The sequence below is a fragment of the Labrus mixtus genome, chromosome 20 (assembly GCF_963584025.1).
Source record: "Labrus mixtus chromosome 20, fLabMix1.1, whole genome shotgun sequence".
In the NCBI taxonomy this organism is placed as follows: domain Eukaryota; kingdom Metazoa; phylum Chordata; class Actinopteri; order Labriformes; family Labridae; genus Labrus; species Labrus mixtus.
The window spans coordinates 14,621,053-14,640,254 of NC_083631.1; the positions used below are offsets into that span (position 1 = coordinate 14,621,053).

Below are 19,202 nucleotides of genomic sequence, written 5' to 3' on the forward strand. Positions count from 1 at the left end.
TAAAAAACGCCGTGAGGCCAAATGTGATTCCATAATTCAGAACCTGTGTTTTGGTGGTCACCGAATGCAGACAGTTCAGTAGCCTGTAATTAAACTGTTTACACTTTCATTCTCATACTAGGCTATCAAATTCCATTTACATACACTTTGTGTAAAAACAAATAAACAAAAATGTAAATTAACTTTGATGAATTTTAAAGATGTTTTGGTTATTATTTTGATGATTAGAAATCTGCTTGAGAGGATTTCTAAGTGTTGGTGAGCTGATAAAAAAAAAAAACATTTCTAAAAACCTTTGTCATGGTTAAAGACTTAGCAAAGTTCCCCCTCTAAAACTGGTTTTCACTTTGGTAGGCCTCAACCTTTGACATTTGACTGCTTGTACACAGAGCTTTTAAGGATCCTCTAGTTACAGAAAGCATTTAAAGTGTTTTGTATGAAATATTTGGGGTGTTTTCTGAGCAGCTGCTGAGGTACATTGTGCTCTTTTACTTAACTGAATTAATAAACAAGCAGGGAAGTGCTGTAACAAAGCAAGACCAGGTCTGCAAAGTCTTCATAAAGCATCACTTGAAAAAAAGGCATCAGTCATAGTTACAGCATATCTCCACCACTCAAAACCAGAAACTCATGAATGCATAACAATGCTTTCGCTATACATTCATATAAGAATGTTAAAATAAACACTTCAAAACATGCAAGCATTTAACTTTGCAGATCTACACTGCCAACACATTTAGGCCTATTGTCATTAAACAAGACAGGTTCACCCGTCATCTGAAATGTTTCGAACAGTTTTCCAGCACACAAACCGTTGGCTTCTTACAGGAACCATAAATAGAGAGCAATCAAACAATCAGACAATCCACATGTTGCCCTCTCTGCCCTGTGACCTGCACCTTAATGCATTATAGTTTTAAGCAATCCTACAACAAAACCCCCCTAATGGAGGCACAGCATGCACTGACAGCCCCCTCTGAATATTTCATCTAACCACCAGGAAGTACGAGACAGTTGGATGGAAGAGCGGCAGGAAGAGTGCAGCATTGAATATGTGCTCTTTGTGTCCCTTCCGGTAAAAACAAAAACAGGAATGCCACAGAAATATTTCAGCTCTTAAACTAAAAAAAAAACAAGTCCTTTCATACTGATAATGTGGATTAAAAACAGCATGTGCATCAACAACCACACTGTCCCTTTTACTGATTTTCATCAGAACAGCTGCTGATCAGTAATGCTGTCAAATACTTTAAATATTCAGCAGTGATACGGCTGAGTAACAAAAACAGCAGAGAGAACATTTTACCACCAGAGCTACATACTGGCTTTGATTTAATTAGAAATACAAGGATCAGTGATGCTGACAGACCTGCAGGAATTAGCAGCCTGACGGGGTTTAAAATTAATATAGGAATGTTTAATACACAATTGAATCCAATAGAGTTCTCCATTTATAGCAGTGATTTCAATAAAATATATTTGTAGTCCCCAGACAAAACTTCTGAGGGTTGACATCAGCATCATCTTTGAAAAGTTTGAGAAACAATGAGAGAATTCTCTCTTCACAAGATAAAAGTTGCATTTCAAATTATAAAGAGACTGTAACTGCCTTTTTGGTGCAGAGAGGGGTTAAGATGTGGGATATGATCCTTTCACAAAATGTGTACGCCTTAGCTACAGACTATCCTCAAAACAACCGCCTTGTTAAAGTCAGAGACACACTGCCCTCTGCTGTACAGAAAGCTGTATCACACCTACAGTTTACTTAGAGGGAGTTAGAAAACATCTCAAGTCAAAGTTTCCCCTTTAATAGTGTACCAATCACTTTTCTAGATACGCGTCCCTTACAGTCTCCAGAGAAGCACAGCAGTGATACAGAAAAAACAATTTAATTTCCCCTGCAGACCTCTGTTTTCTCTTTTTGATGTTTTTACATTGACAGGCAACACCTGTATGCTTCTGGGCGGTTGATACATGTTCCAACATGCCCGTGTTTCATGCTTCTTTGCACACGCAGCTGGACTCTGCAAGGTAATCAAGATAATTAGTTTCAGCTTTACATCTTACAGATTGCAACGTGTTGTATCATGGAACAGCGTGTGCGTCTGACTCACAGCCCGGTGACGTCACGCTGCCAATTAACGAATTGGTTCGCCCACGAGGGTTTAAGTGAGACCGACAAAAGCGGCGGCCTCTGCATAACATATTTTATGTTTGAGAAGTGTTCACACATCAATTTGAATGAACGGAGTCCGCTGTGAGAAACCTGCCGGCGGTCCGCCGCTGCAGTTGTTCAATTGTACCCACGCAAACTGTGGAGCGACTTTCACCAGACAGTGGCGGCTGAGGGAGCACGAGACGGTGCACACCGGTGCGGTAAGGGAACGAATTAAACATGGAGGCACCAACATTTTGATAGACTTCAGCATTAATGTGTTTGGTTTCCTTCCTTCATTCCTATCGGGGAATGTTAAAAATGATGTTTCAAATTAGATTCATGCAGTTTTAACAAGTCGCCTGAAATGTCCACAGCGCCCATGTCCGTGCACAATAGCTGGCTGTGGTCGTCGTTTCACGAGAAAAGCCCACCTGAGCCGCCACATGCTTCAGCACAGAGGGTTAAAGCAATTCCAGTAAGGCACAAGTCTCATCTCGTCTGTTGCGTCCTAGAGCCCAATAACTCATTTTAACTTTCCGCAGATGCACGAGCTGCACGCACAGTTTCCTCAACACCGGCCAGCTCAAGAGGCACGTGCGCTACGTCCACGGTGAAAAAGAGAAGTATTTCAAGGTTTGTCTTAACACAAAATCCACGAGATGGCGCCAAATTGTCAATTAGTAACAAAGATCCTTGCTCATGATGCATGAAGTACTTTACTCCCTTTTTCTGTGTGATTTCTAAAAAAAACTGGATTTCTCCCTCAGTGTGACCAGCCAAACTGCTCCTTAACCTTCAAAAAACGCAGACTGTTGAAACTGCACTTGAAGCATCATGAAGTGCCCACTAAATTCAAGTATGTCTGTTGTACTTCAACATTATGTGGTTTGACATAAAATATGGCATAGATTTAGCTGTAGTGTAATGAATGAGACTCACTATCTTTGTCTTGTGAGTTAACAAAATGCCAGATCCAGATTAAGTCTTTCAAAGAATATGGCTTTTCCAGTAATGATCTGTTTGAAGCTCTTGTGGGGGAAGAATGAATGATAAAAGACTCAGTGGGTGGGGCCCCAGTGACTAAGTTAAACTTTTTTTTTTTCTACTTCTGCTTGTCCCTGATGGGATACCTAGGTGTTCAAAGGACGTGTGCGCTGCCACTTTCCACTCTCATGTTGCCCGTAAAGCTCACGAGAAGAAGCATGCAGGTTGGTCTTTCAGTCTTGGTTGGGGTCCTGTCATCCTCCATCTCTTCAAAATCCCTTAGAAGTCTTAACTATAATTGTATGTACAGCTCCAGTGCTCTAGTGAACAGCCATGGTTCATGTGGAACCTCAAAGGGTCTCCAGAAGGGAGACAACTGATGATTATATGATTTGCTGATAAACTCACCATCCTTGTCTGGTTGCTGCAGGTTACCGTTGCCCTCACGTAAACTGCCAGGTGATTGAACACACCTGGGGAAAACTTCAGAAACACATGGCTAAACATCCAGGTAAATCAGTGTGTACAACTTGAGACATTTTTCCCCCTTTTTTAATTTTTTTTATTTAACATGTCTAAAAATGTGTTTCAGCTAAGTTTGCATGCCAAGCATGTAAGAAGGTGTTTAAGAAAGCGGACGCTCTCCGGAAGCACAAACGGATCCATGCTTCCCATAAGCCTGTTTTGGTTTGTCCCAGGGACGACTGCCAGGCCTACTTCTCTACTACCTTTAACTTGCAGCACCACATCCGCAAGGTGCACCTGGAGCTCCTCAAATATAAATGCTCCTTCCCGGACTGCCCGCGCACGTTTGCTATGCGGGTAAGAAACACATCTTCTCTTACTAGTCCTTGGGAGGAAAGAATGTCATTAGAGAATGAATAATCCAATTAGGACACCATGCCAATCAAAAAATAATTTCTGACATGGGTATAAACCACATGCCAAATGTAGCCTAATTAAAAAAGGTTTGTGCTATCCCACAGGAGAGTATGACCAGACACCTGCTTCGCCATGACACTTGTGCCACTGCTCTAAAGGTAAGTCATCCGTATGCCACAGTGCAGTTGTGGATTAAAGCCATCATTCAGCAGGGATGTAAAGCGTTCTGGCCTGGTGACTATTGAGTTTGGACTTGCCTTCAGATCTGTTGAAAGGGGCATGGAAGTGTTAAATATGTTGGGGAACTGCAGATATTTGTCTTCAATTAGGGGGCTATAGAAAATTAAACTTCAACTAAATGTTTCTAAATATTTCAACAGAAACGTCAGCGTCCTAAGAAGTCCTGGCAGAAGCGTCTGGATGGACACCATCTGCCCATTGTGGAGGAAAACTTGCGCCGCCTCTTTGCTCTGCGCATGCGTATCTCCCGACGTACCAAAGTGGAAACCAACCTCTCCGGCCTCTTCAATGAACGAAAGATCCCTCATTATGTTGACCCAGAAGTCAACCTGCGCAATCTGTTTGGCATCAAAAAGCCTCGTACGTATGAGGAGAAGCCTGAGGTTGCACTACTGAAAAGTTGTAATGAAATCCAGGCAGAGTAATTAGTTTTTTTTTAATTACAACTTTCAGATAACTTTAATTTCTTAAGTGAAACTGTTTTCTGTAATTTTGAGGAATATGAAATTGGGTCCCCTTGGTTTAGTTTTCTTTAATGTAGCTGGCATACATTAAAATATTTGAATTAAATATTTCAGTCATTATTTGACAAATGACAATGTCAAGCATTTGAGAATGTCGGAAGAGTTTCTGAAGATATCAGGTTTGCTCATTTTGTAACATTGTACCTGTCGACCCAATAAAATAATTTGTATTTTGATCAAATTGTCAAGTTTCATGTTTTACGTTAGATTTAATAGTTTGGTTATACAGCGTTAAAAGGTGTGCTGTTGGTAGTTGCTGAAGAAACCTAATAGTGCATTTTTAAAGTAATTTTGTCTAAGCATCTCATAGTTGGCACTCTGAAACAGCCATTCTCATCTCCTTCATATTTGCTTTGGCCTCACATATTGCTTGACATTGAACATGTTGGTCTGGCTTAAACGTGAACAAAAGATTGCACATGAGTAAGAGCTGAGTCACTGAAAACATGACACTCTGGGGGTGGATGAGACTTCAACCACAAAGATGACTATCAGCTGTCATAGCTATTCAGCTGAGGTTAAATAGCTGGATTTTTCCTTGTCAAAATGGAAAGATTCAAACTAGTATATTGGTGCTTATGAATTCTATACATGTAACTGAAGGGATTTCTAGGGTCTACAGTTGTGGTCCTGCTTTAATTATAATCAATCTGCCTTAATTTTACCTTTACCTTCTTTCACCTTAAGTAAATCTACATTGTAGTTTCTGCGTTTTGTTTGTTAGAAAAAACTAACATGACAGGTATCAAGCTGCATGGCTGCAATACAATAGCAACAGTTGAGTTGCTATTTAGGCTTGACAATTTGCAAAACGTTTGAGGTAGAATTTCCTGAGAACATGCTACTTGATAACTTAAGTCACCGGAAGTGAAAATCAACAGGATTTGGCGGTTCATAAACTTTTCAGCGTATAGCTTTAAAACCTTTTAAGAAAGCCTTAATATTGAACCGACTTGTGTGGAGGCGCAGCTACCGACTTGAGAGTTGCTGATAAATTACTTGTTTGACCAATGGCCCGAAAATGCTTTCCCTTGAGAAAGGCGCTACATGTAGTCTAGTATTAATATGATTATGAAACAAATCTGTCCACCGGAGAAGCAGAAATAGATGTGATTTGCTTCCATTTTTGTAAAAATGTCATTATTTTGAGAACCTTTGTGGGCTATAGGCCATTGATGTCTTGACTTTACTGGTTTTGGTAGGCCTTTATCTAGTATTGCAAATCAGAAATATACTAAGCCTCCCAGTTAGATAAATCAGTTTTCATTTAAAACAAATATATCAGAATGTAAAAGGTTCCTTCACCCAGAGTGCTGTTAAACGCCTAGTTCTTGTGTTCACAATTCAGTTTCTCACTGGTCTACTGGAGTGACGCAGAGTCCATTTCAAAGCTTCAGCTAAGCTCTGTTACAGATTGTCACTTTGAGTTCAGACAGTGTTTTCACTGGTCTGTTTCTTTGCTGTGCCCAAGGTCATTCTCTTAGAAGCCTCAGGCTGTATTCCTTCTTTCTATCATGTGCTGCTGCTCTTCCTCCTTCTGTCCCATACATTAACCTATTCTTCAGCAGCTGACCTGAGAGATTTGTCAGGCAGGAGAATGGTACATCACTTGTCAAACAGAAACGTATGCATGCCTCAAAACCTGACTGTTAAATTATCTTGCCTCTTGCATGTTTCAATCCTTTTCAAACGGTCACCAAGTGCAGATAAAAGCATAAAGCAGGCACTGAGTGCATCTTAAGATTGTGATATTGCCTTGGATGTTAAGCAACACTTTTAAAGTCAGCATGTCACTGCCTAGCAGGAATGTGAAAGGATAATCGTGTTTCTATGGGGATGCAAGGTAGTAAACAATGTTCCTTCCAAGTCTTTGCTCTGTTTCTCGTCTTGTCAATGGGTTTTAAGAACACATTGGAGTATGTTTGCAGGTGTTTAGCAGGTGTGGAAAGTAGTCTATTAGATGTTCCTTGTTGACTGCAGAGTTGATAATTATTTTCCAGATGGTGTCCCGGCCCAAGAGTGCCTGTTGTCAGGACTCACTAGTCAGGTCTGTACTACACCAGCAACACTATAAAAGTGAATCATGTTCAGTTAAATACAACCTCAGCCTTTCTGGAAAGGCCAGGCCAATTATCCTCATTGTTAAAATGACCTTTGGTGTAGCATATTAAGCAACATGGACATATCAGAGCAGCACAGAGGGAAAATCACAGAAATAGAAGAATAATGCACATCTAATTCGTTGTTCATGATTGAAACATTTGACCTTCAATTTATGTAAAAAAAGAAAAAAGAAAAGGCAACCTAATGTAATGTTCAATAAACAGATCTGTATTTTTAGTTGGTTACTGTATGTTTAGCTGCTGCTGCTGATTACTTTTTAAATATATTTGTATAGGACAGTGGATAGATTTTGAAATCAGGTAGAGAGAGTGTGGAATGTGGGAAAAGGAGCAACCGGTTGGACTTGAAACCGAGCTGCCCGCTTGGAGGACTGTAACCGCCGTACATGGGGCGCGGCCTAACTGCTAGGCTGTCAGAGCCCCTGATGATGACATTTTATCTGCAGAAATGGATACATTTGCTTCCTAGATAAAGTTGTTCATACACATTTTATGACTCAGGTTTGAATAAAAAATGTCAGGTTTTTTTTACATAACTCTTACCTTTGAAGCCTAAATTGCGGGTGTTATACATTTCCCAGTTGTAAGGACAAAAATATAGGCTAGCATTAAACCATTTGAAACACACTGATTGTGAGTCATCTGTATCAAAGTGACAAAGCTTCTCGCTGAAATTGCTTCGACCCACAGGAGCAAGTACTTACCGAGTGGCTCCAAAGGCAACAAAATGATTCAACAAACTTCAGCAAATAACATCACTTTAGTATTTAACTCTGAAATAACAAACAGTAACACAGAAGCTCTTTCTCTGGGATATATTTTTTTTACAGACCTGCCAGTAAACACTGATGATTGGTGCCTTGCAGTATTGAATAACATATCTGCTTCAGTGAAAATCAGTTCAAATAACTGCATCATCCACCATAGGAACAGGTAAAGCAGATTTGATGACATGGTTAAACTTCATAGAGCTTTAAAAGCAGCGCATAGTTGAAACTTTTAGTAGCTCGTAGTAGAAGTAATAATAATAGTCTCATCATGTATTCCTCACAGTATTCTTGTAACCCAAATTTCTCTTTTCTCATTCAGAGATCATAAAAAGGCAGTCAGAGAAGGAGAGAAAATGTTGCCTTAGAAAATCCCGAAACAAGGAGATAAAGTGAAGTAGGTTAACCATACAGTCGTCATGCCCTGATTTAGCCTGCTTCCTCCAGAATAGATGACCCAAAACCTCTTCCCCCCCCCTCCCTTTTCTCTTTTTTTCCCATGGCCCTATTTGAAGAGAGCTTCTTGTAGCTGTGCCACCACTGCATGCTTGATAAACTGACAGGATTAACAACATATGCACAAAATAAAGAGGCTTGCAGGTGTTAACATGCTCGGCTCCTTTGCCTGCATCTTAAAGGAGTGTGACGCTGCAGCTGTTTGGGAATTAAGCTTCAGATGTGACGTAAGACTATATGATTTTTTGATTTGATTTTTTTCTGACAGATTTTTTTGGGGGGATTTTTGTGCCTTTAATGGAGAGATAGGACAGTGGACAGAGTCGGAAATCAGGGAGAGAGAGAGAGAGTAGGGAATGACATGCGGGAAAGAAGCCACAGGCCAGACTCGAACCTGGGCCGCCTGCCAGGAAGACCACAGCCTCGACACATGGGGCGTGCGCACCAACCACTGCGCCACCAGCACCCGAGATTCTTTTCCTTTTAAACCACACAAAAGCATGTTAGCTTGAATACAGTTCTTTAATAAGTCACGACACCAGTAGGCCTCAAACCATGTAGCTTTAATTTCTCTGTATGAATGTTTGGACTACATTTAAACAGCAATCCCTCTGATACTCGTTGAAATATTTCGGGATAGTGGACCAAAAGTCAGACAGACATCATACTGTCTCTACTAGCACATCATAAAATACAGATTGGGACTTAAGAGATAAAAAATGTATTATTTAAACCAAGCTGAGACACAAAAGGTCCACTTGTTTTTAAAAAGGTGTTTTTTTTTAACACGACACACTAACTGTTGCATTATTCTAAAAGGAAACCAGAAAGACCACCATGACCTTATAGTCCTTCAGATTAACCCTTTCATTTCTGCAGGCCTGAACTCTGACCTTTGGGTGAGCTTAACACACGAAAGTGTGCTAAATCAATCAAATCATTGCCCCTTGCCCCAACATATGTTTTTTTTAAAATAAGATTTAAGACTCTTCATTAATGTTTGAACAGTCTGAAAGGGAAAGCTTGGCCCCCCGGCCATGTTGTGTCTCTGCCCACAGTCAACACTAATTATGTTCAAAATCCATGGCACACATATAAATTAGCTATTGAACAAAAATCAGATAAACACAAATAGCATCACAGTGTATCTTTATCTGTGTTAAGACAATCATTTAGTCCTTAGTATTGACTATCCCAGCAGGAGGTCCGGTTTCCTAGGAAACAGGATCAGGCTCAGCTGTGGTCAGGACTCTCAAAGTCATTCAAAAAGTGGAAGATTGATCGTGTTTGTTTTGGGACGGCGTTTGGCGTTGTGTTGGGAGCTGTTAATCGAGAGTAAAAGCTCAATACTCAGCTGGACCACTGCTTAATTGACCATTTTGGTGTGAACATTTGGTCTATTGGCATCATCCTCTGGTCCCCCTGTGACCCTCCATCAGCAGAGTAGGCTGTTTATCTTCTTTTCTTCATCATTAAATCAAGTTACATCATACATCAAAGCTCTCCTTTGCCTCTCTGCTGTTTGTCTTCAGGGCTCCATTTGTCTTCGTTTTCTTTGCAGAATATTACTTGCAAATTTTCCCTTTGCTTTGTTGTCTGTTCTTTATGATCCTTGCAGTTTCCCTATCTGTCCTCGTGAAAAACACATAAAACCATGAAGAGGTGAGATAGTGACAGTGGGTATTTCTCTTTTTGTGTAACTAATCCTTTGTGCCTTGGTATGGTGCAGATCATTTAGTGCTGCAGAATGCGAACAATTCATTTACATCTTCACAGGCTGAGGGACTATTGAAGCAGGCTCAAAAGAAAAGCCATATTCTTTCTTCACTGTTACAAGGATTTGAACCACAGAGTCTATAAAAACCCTTATCTTGGCATGCTTTCAGAGTCATAGTGATCAGATTAGGTTTTCTCAGTCATTGATCTATGTTGCCTGGGATCAGACTTGATAAAAAAAAAAAACTGTTGATTACACTTTCTTTTGTTGACACCCCAAATTGTCCTTATTTCCTCATGTTTGCTCCTTCATCGATCAAAGCTTCATGCTCCGGCAGTAATTAAAAGTGCTGCAAGCGAGCAATCAGCTAATGTGACAGCCACCTTGTTTCACAACAGCTTAAAATGAAAAAAAAGCCAAAATGTATTTCCATTACGATCATTTATCAAAGCTGCCAAAAAGTGAGAACCTGATCAAATCAATCTTGACGCACACCAGACCCCCCCCCCCCCATCCTGGTTGTACTCTTCCTTCATTAGCTGGAGTTTGTGTGTCTTAACATGTACCAGTTGAGCAAAGAGCTACTGATTGATTTTACTCTGCTGTTTAATCATTGTGAAGGAGAAAGCACACAGATCAGCAGGGGGGCCAGACTTCAATTAACAGCCATGTTATCCTCAATGATTAGTTTTCATGAGCTCGACAGCATGAGGGGAAAATAAGGTTAAAATTACATGAAGGGAAGTTTGACAGGAGCCTGTTGTTTTGCACCGGAGTAACTTTCTACATACCTTCAGGGAAAAATGAGTTTTCATAGTGGCAAAAGGTAATTCAGCAGGGCTCAAATGTAGAAGAAGCTCATCAGAGAAAATAGTACAAAAGACAAAATAGAAGCAACCATTGAATATTAAATGAAATTCAAAGACACACCTCATTGTGGGCTGACAAATCTGTTTTTGGTTCACATTAATTTTTATGCTGTGAATTAAATTTCTACCACTGCTTTTTTATTGAATAGTTTGAAGTTTTGAGAAATGCATTCTTTGGACTCCTTTTCTAGATTAACATGAGAACCGCCACTCTAATCTGTCCCTAGGCTAAACATGTAGCCTAGAATCCGATGGCTGATTTGTAGGTGCCGCCATCTTGCGGTGGCTATCAAGGTGGTATCTGCTGCTGCCTGCTGACTGTGACAGCAGCATAGCCAGTTGGATTAAAGGTATAATGTGCAACCTTTTAAACCATAATATAGAAGATATCAAACACAACCTAACTAAATTGGTGACTCAGGTTTGAAATAATAACTTTCTAAAAAGAGTGAATTCAAAGTCCCCTCAGGGCTTCTTGTTGTCAGCTCTGTGTTTACAGGACGGCACAACGCTTCCTTCAGCTTCTTTTTTGCTTCGCTCAGAGGCTCTCTGACATATTTCCTTCACGTGAACCTATCCCTGTCCATCCGTTAGCTACGTTAGAGAAGGCCCCGCCCACTCAGGAAACAGCTTTGTGTGGTCTGAGAGACTGGTGCAAGAGTCGGCTTTTAAAATGTATATTCTGAAAGTCCCATAATTTACCTGCTGCTGATGAATGTACTTTACTAAGGTGATTTTAACATTGTTTAAATTTGACATAGTATCGATGGGTCACAAAAACAACCTTCTTAAATGATAAAACCTCAGCCGTATGCCACATATTTGTGATGAAGTGTTGCGTTATACAACATTTACTACTTGCTAGATAGCTTAATCAATTAACAGCTACATTTAATAGCCAAAGACTTGATGCACTGTGAATAGAATTTTTTATAGAAATTCATTCAATTTGCTCTTATGATTACATGCAGCTCTTTTCTGATTCTGATGCAAATAGAGTAATATTTTTCATCATTGCATTAGTCGACGACTGGTTATGAACCAAAAAAAACATCAAAATGTCGCTAGGAGAGGGCCAAATTACTAATAATTATAATGTTCTTAATCCTGGAGAATATCTTTCTCTTTGTGGACTACTGTTGAAGTTACACTCCCTGTTTCTGTCCGAAGTTAAACTTTGTGACGACTGTTGGAGCAGCTTAGGACTCCAAGTGTTCTTCCAGATGTTCTTTACATCGTTCTCAAAAGTAAAGTAACATAAAGTTACAGCTGCATTCCAACCTTAATTCCAATTCGTATATTTCACTTCCGTGGCTAAAATATAGATGATAATTTGGCATTAAGATTCTGTGTAAATTCCCAAGACTGAGCTCCAGGCTCTGAGAAACAAACAAGTGCTTCTTCTTGTTCTTCCTCATCATTTCATGTATCTGTTGACTAGAGTAAAGGTCAGCTTTGTAGAGAGAGGGATGACGCGAGTTGTTCACCATAACAGCTCGTGTGTGTGTGTGTGTGTGTGTGTGTGTGTGTGTCTGTGTGCTGCAGCAACTCCAGCTCATAGACCAATGCTTACTGATGCCTTTGACTGTGAAATCTTTGGAGATAGAAGGAGAGCAACTGGAAAGAAAAAGAGAGAGAGAGCAGTCCCAGTGGGGCTGGTAAAGCTCATGTTTCATTAATGGAGCGTGTCATGCAGTGTGTGTGTGTGTGTGTGTGTGTGTGTGTGTGTGCATGGGGCGATACAGGGTCACAGTTGATACTAATTAGCGGCAGAATGTTTTAAACAAATGTAGGGCAATCACTGATTCACAGGAGCGTGGCCGCCACGTTAGTCTACATCTAATCAGCGGTGATCAGGAGGGGAGCACAACCGGGCAAGCCGAGCGATGCTAACGGCAGGAGGCGCTGAAGAAGAGTGATGAGTCAGGAGCCGGTTTGAAACATCAGTCATCATTACTGACTGAGTGCTGAATCACAGTCAAACCAACATCTCTTGCTATTTTCTTTCAGCTGAGGGACGGTGGAGCTACAAGCCACTCTGCCTATCTCCTTCCTCGCCTGTCAGTCAAGTCCAATCATCATAACCTGTGATTCTGGTCTGGTTATGTAGAGACTGACCCGCAAGGCCACCTTTCTGTCTCATTTACTTGTCTGTCTGCCAGTCTCCTCCTCTGGGAAGTTCACTGCGAGAATGAATGAAGTGCTTCGAGAAAAAAAAATCCTCCATCTGCGCTCTACTAACCCGTTGATTGAGAAAGACATCAAAGTCACGCGTGTGTTGCTGTTAGGTTGTTCTTTAATAGTACTCCATACTTACATTACACAAGCACAAAAAGTGTTTTTTTTCTATTCCAGCAGAATGTCTCGAGGGATCAGTCAGTCACTTGGTCTACCGCTCTGGTTTTGACAGAATTATCATGACAGCTGTTTAATCCAATGACGTGATTTTTGCAACAACAAAAAAAAAACATTTGTTTTTCCTGGAGGATAAATTACACTGACTTTAGTGATTTGCTCATAATACTTTTCCTCTGGCATCACCATAAGGTCAACATTTGTGGTTCAGAGTAACACAACTTGATAACTATGGGTGAATTGATCATGATTAGCTGTAGACATTCAAGTCCTTAAGGATACATGATTATGACTTGTTGATCTTCTGGATTTTCCTGTAGGGCAGAGTTCGACATCACAATGCATACTCTACCCTCTTCCTGCATCTTATCCCATCTCTCCCCCTATCCCTTTCCAAGCCCGGCGCAGTCTAGGCCTGTGAAGGCTGTTTCGTCATGAGCCAGGGATCCGGCCAAAGATATCTGCCTTTTAATAAGGCAGTTTTTTCTTACCACTGTAACTTTTGCTGCTTTGCTAAAGTGCTCATGATGGATAGGCCGGATCTTTGTAACATAGCAATAAGTAAGGTCTTTTACCTGCTTTTTGTAACATAACAATGAGTAAGGTCTTTTTACCTGCTCTTTTGTAATATTAACAGACAAAGAGTAAGGTATTTTACCTGCTTCTTGTAAAGTGTCTCGAGATAACACTTGTTATGAGTTGACGCTATACAAATACAAATTGATTGATTGATTGATACTCAGTTTTCTATATTACTGCACCTGGCTACTAGTCAGATAAATAAATTCCCATTTTTATTATTTAGAAAGTGGTTTAGAAATCAGTGTCAACATAAATGTCCTTTCATTGCAAACTAAAATAAATACATTATATAGCAGCCCCAGCTGGAAAATCTATAAGTCAGTACAAGGGTTGGAAATAAACTTTATCGCCAATCTGCCACTTTGGCTGGTGGATTCAAAAATCTACCAGCCACCCTTTTTTTTTTCCCGCTACCACTGTGCAGACCTAGTGCAGCCTATAATAACATATGACATTATAATCAAGGCTTATAGTGTTTATGTAATTGGCTATTGTGCTGTGATGGTGCTTTCCTTCAGCACCTGGGAGGGGGGGGGAGGGTGGTGGGGGGAGCGGCATGCAGCGCTATTGAGCCACCATGAATCACAGCGGTGTGAATTCCATCATGCTACAGCCCGAGTAATAAGTCTAAAGGCATGTGAGGACAGAGAGCACCAAAGCAAACAGTCAGCCAGACACAAGAATAATGATGTTTTTTATTCTCTGAAAGGCTCAATGAATCAGTGTTCCAATCTCCCAACACATTTTGTTTATCTTTCTGATGTCCCTCTGCTGTTTTATCATACAGCTCTCCTTGATCCCTGATTTACGCTCCATGTTGCTGGAAAGGCCGAGGCATCATGTCCCCTAAGCTCTTTGAAACGACACTCAGTGGGCCCTGTAAAGGTAGCCTGGATTCTCTCTGCCTTCAGTTTTGTTCGTTTACAAATGTTTCCACTTGATGCTCCTCCTCGAGCTTGTCATGTTGTGTGCCTTTGAGGTTTTATTTATTGAACAATAATTTGCATTTTTATGACAGTTGTATGTGAATGTAGCTATAGGAAAGCAAGCTATTACAGATGAATTGATGGACCTACGTAAACGCCCCTGTGACATCTATAGACTGTACGCTTGTGACAGCGTCTTTTATTGCTTTTTGTCTTTATTTCTGTGTGTGTGTACTTTTGTGTTAGAACAGAAACTGGATGTCAAAGATAGATGGTTGCACTGTATTTATTTCTGTGTGGGTGAAGAAGAAAGGGTAATAGTATGTTGTACTCACAGCTGAGATGGTGCTTTATGCTTCTATCAGATAGTATCAGGGAAAGGTGTGTGTGTGTGTGTGTGTGTGTGTGTGTGTGTGTGTGTGTGTGTGTGTGTGTGTGTGTGTTTTAGCAACCAGTGATTACCTGCTATTTCTAGAATGACTTTCATTTAATCAGCTCTATTTTTGCAGTTGGATTTCCCTGACAGCTTGTTTTGCCATTATTTGCTTCTCTTCAACGATTGCTTGCATTCTCTCACTAGAAACAGAAAAGGGGGAAATTACACCAGTGAGTAGACACACCACTGTGTGTGTGTGTGTGTGTGTGTGTGTGTGTGTGTGTGTGTGTGTGTGTGTGTGTGTGTGTACTGATCTGTTTGCTCAGGCTTTCAGGCAGGAAATGGGGAACAAACAGTATGTGTTTCTTTTCCACATGAGAAGCTACACACTGTCCCTCATGATGTATTCCGCGTGTTTTACAATGCTGCCATTTGTGCAAAAGAAGGACTCAGTTTGTGTAACATAAAGGTTGTTTTTTCAGTTCTTATATTTATGTTAGAATTCTGGTTCTGATTTATGCAATATTAAAATATCAATAAAGGACCCAAAGAAGTCAGCTTAATAAATTAAACAAACCGTATTTTCAAAAATATTAAGTAAGAAAGGATAATAAATCTGATGAGTAACATTTGTTTGGCGTAGATTGGAAGATGTTTTTTTTCTGGTGTTTATGTGGAAAAGGTTAAGGGGGAAAACGCATTAGCTGATTCCAGGGAATTATGACTATGTGCTTTGACATATATGCACCCTACGTAAGAATATTTGAATATGTAGTGATTGTCCTTCATTGCCTTTTGTGTAGCTTAACAGAGCTAGTTGCTGCTTTCCTTTGTGTGAACACTACAGCACATGTGCTCACTGATACTGAACTGCTGAGAGAGATATGAAAGAGATGTAGGTCGAGCTTTGGGAAAAGAAACATTTGCATAGAGACACCTGAATAAAATGTGGGCCGTTTTGAAAAAGAAAAAAAGTCAATATAAGAGATTCAAATGAGAATTCTGACTCTAAAATTTGAGAATAGTAATCCCCATGATGTTTTTCTGCTACAGATTTTTTTTTTTTTTTTTAATTAACCATACAAGTTAAAATGGAGAACTTCAGATGTTTGTCAGTTGGATTTTTGTTCCAGTCATTGTGATCTTGACTGGCTGCTCATTTACATTTACAGTAAAAATCTGCGCTAAAGATGCTTTTGTCTAACTCTTGATTTAGCTGAATAAGAATATATAAAAATGTAAAATAAAATAAAAATGTGTGTCTTTTTCTTGTTTATTGTGAAAGACGTCTGTGGTTGGGGGGTGCATGGCATGTCTTTTGCTTTTAGTAACTTTCCCCCCAGCTTAAACTTTTCCCATTTGTTTGTTTGTGGTGTCAACAAATCCTCAAAAAAAGGAGATTTCATTCTTTGACTGTTGCTAGTGGTGAAGGAGGCTCTATAGAGGAAAGCTGCGCTTGGCTGTATCGTTCAGGGGCAGTGCCAGAGTTTGATACTTTCTGGGCTGAAATGGGACAACTAAAATGTTGCAACAATTCATCCGGAGTTTGTTCCAGAGAGAAGGGCCACAGTAACTAAAGGCCCCCTCTCCGGACTTTGATTTGATTCTTTGAATGACTAACAGACCGTCACCTGATGACCTGAGAGCCCTGGTAGGGTTGTAGTGTGTGAGCAGGTCAGAAATATACTCGGGAGCAGAACCATTGAGAGCTCTTTGGACTAATAAAAGGATTTTGAAGGTGATTCTGTGTTGTACGGGGAGCCAATGGAGAGTTTTTAGGACCGGGGTGACATGATCAAATTTTCTTGTGTGTGTCAGGACGCTGAATATGATCACCGTACTGAGCTTGTGGCCCTTGAGCTGTCAAGTTAAACTAAGTTTAGCTTGTTCTTGCCTTTGATATTGTTATTCTGGTCTACGCCCAAACCACACTGTAACCTCCAAAAACCCTGAAAAAAAACAGTTTGATGTTAATTAAAAAGAACCACAAGGATGACGGGAAACAGAGGAGGAACACAATGTTCTGAGGTGGAATCATTGCTCTCTCTCTCTGTGTCGCTGTATCATGTTTCTCTCTCTCTCTCTCTCTCTCTCTCTCTCTCTCGCTCTCTCTTTCTGTCTGTCTCTATTGATGTTACGTCTCCCTGTTCACCTGATCCAGGACAGAAGGCATAGAGGCTGTTAGTCCTGACACTCGCTCGAAGGCACCTCGAAAAGGTCATGAGATGTAATAATACCACCAGGGGACATTCTGAATAATGATAGTGGACATTTATTATACAGGAGCACAAGCAAACCCCTGCAGGCTCTGTGCAGGGCCAGCCAGATATGTAGCTGGGCCACATTTCAGAAATAACCACATTTACACCAGGCCTTAATTGTCGCCCTCACGTCGCTTTACCGATGTCATGGCCGACGTTATGGTGAGCAGATGGCAGAAATTAGGCTTTATTAACAGGCAGTTCTGCTTTAAGCAGCTCCCTAGCCACCTTAGCTGTATCTCCACAATCAAATATGGAGAGTGAAGTGCAGACTGTGCCCTTTAACATTAACTTTAATCATATGTCAAAACAAGAGTAAAGGAAATAGTCATTTCTTTGTTTGCTTCTCTAAAAGTAAATTCTGAGCCAGACTGATGCAACAAAGAGAGACATCAACATGAAGGCAGTGACAGAATCAGAGAGAGAGGAACAGTAAGATGGAGCCAGAAGATTAAGTGAGACAGTCAAAAGGAAAGGGAGCGGTTGAGGGTCCGTGTAAACGTCTGTGAAGTGCGAGTAAGAAAGGAAGCAGGGAGAGATTGAGAGCGCAAAATCGATGCAGAAAAAAAAACGAAACTCGAGGATGGAGGGGTAGATTGGACTGTTGAACGACGCTTTCTCACACCGGCAAAGTTTCATCAACCTAAGAGGGCTCTCCATCCTATGAGTCACAGCAGATGGGCAGCACTGTCAAGTGTTTATAGACGTCCAGCAGACACTATTGATGGTGAAACGCGGCCAATTCATCATCCACCCGAGATCCCTTCTGCCAAAGCACAGGCTATTGTTTACCTGGCGTTAGCCGTGCCAGACAAAACCAAGTTTGAAATCCTGAATCAATAACTTGGACAAATAAAGTTGGCCCTAAATATGAAGAACGTCTGCCAAAAATGAAAATTGTGCCAAAAATGACTATTTTGACTATTGATGCTGTATTTTAATATTTACTTAGTGTTTCACTCTTAAGCAGAATTCAACGATGCTAAACAGCAACAGATCTGCTCCAATTGTCACAAAATGGTGAGCTTCAGATGTTTGTCAGTTGGATTTTTGTTCCAGTCATTGGGATTCTTGACTCGCTGCTCATTTAAATTTTCAGTAGAGAATCAGCGCTTACAGTATTACTACACTCACTTTCAAAGACAGCAGAAATATTAACAATGGTCTAGCAGTAAGTCTGACAATCGGCTGCATCAGGCTGTTTGTCCGTATCTGGTCATACACTATAGCCCTTCAGATAAAAAAAAAATCTGTTTATTCCGTGCATGGGCCAGATGATGCATGACACACTAAGTTTTGTGTTTTCTGTCTGTTTGTATAGCCAGAATATGTTGACTAATCACATACAGTACCAGAAGGCTTCATACGCAGAAAAACAGTCTGTGTGGAGAGCAAGAGGGGCAGACTGCATTAGACGTAATGTAATGCTGGGACCCATCTGCAGTCTCCTAATGACGATTTAGCCTTTTATTAGTCTCACTAAACAGAAATTTGAACGTAAGTTCAGCCAAAACCTGCTTTTAGATGGTCAGGGGTACCTCTCAGGGTAATGGCTTGTCCTTGCAATAAAAAGACAGCTGGCTGTTGTGATGAGAGGACAGGTTGTTCTGCTACCTGGTTTGCACCCTTTTAATTTTTCAGTGGTTTCCAAAATACCTTTATCTACTCCCCACATCTACAGCAACATGTTTTATTTGCATGCCGTCTACTTTAGGCCATGGATTGACTCAGACATATTCATAAGTATCTCATTACCTCTTTGAAAATGTTCAACCCTCACTTTCACTTATGTAGTCGTTTCTAGAGTTATTGTAAGTGAATATTCAGAGTACAAGGTGAGCTTAAGACACATTGTGATTGCCTGTTGAGAAAGACGCACTCCTCTGCACTGAAAATTTGAACAGGAAGACAAATCTTTCCATTCTCATTAGCCTAAAAGACAGATTATCCTAGTATAGTTGGCTCTTGCTCCATCAAGCACA

The 19,202-nt window shown here is 40.5% G+C and overlaps 2 protein-coding genes across 2 annotated transcripts in view; one reads left to right on the forward strand and one right to left on the reverse strand.

Moving 5' to 3' along the window:
* LOC132995519 (SH3 and cysteine-rich domain-containing protein 2-like) overlaps positions 1-19,202 on the reverse strand; it is a 191,946-nt gene that overhangs the window by 150,216 nt on the left and 22,528 nt on the right. The gene's annotated exons all lie outside the window — the stretch shown is intronic.
* Positions 2,172-4,969, forward strand: 42sp43 (P43 5S RNA-binding protein). Its single transcript, XM_061027112.1, has 9 exons — positions 2,172-2,376; positions 2,533-2,633; positions 2,701-2,791; positions 2,926-3,014; positions 3,293-3,366; positions 3,573-3,653; positions 3,735-3,964; positions 4,129-4,182; positions 4,405-4,969. The coding sequence occupies exons 1-9, from the start codon at positions 2,242-2,244 to the stop codon at positions 4,687-4,689; spliced, it is 1,140 nt and encodes a 379-aa protein (XP_060883095.1). The 5' UTR covers positions 2,172-2,241; the 3' UTR covers positions 4,690-4,969.

Coding starts and splice junctions, on each gene's coding strand:
- 42sp43 (XM_061027112.1), top strand. CDS start 2,242: ATGAACGGAGTCCGCTGTGAGAAACCTGCCGGCGGTCCGCCGCTGCAG. Junction 2,377..2,532: donor AGACGGTGCACACCGGTGCG/GTAAGGGAACGA, acceptor AAATGTCCACAG/CGCCCATGTCCGTGCACAAT. Junction 3,015..3,292: donor GAAGTGCCCACTAAATTCAA/GTATGTCTGTTG, acceptor TGGGATACCTAG/GTGTTCAAAGGACGTGTGCG.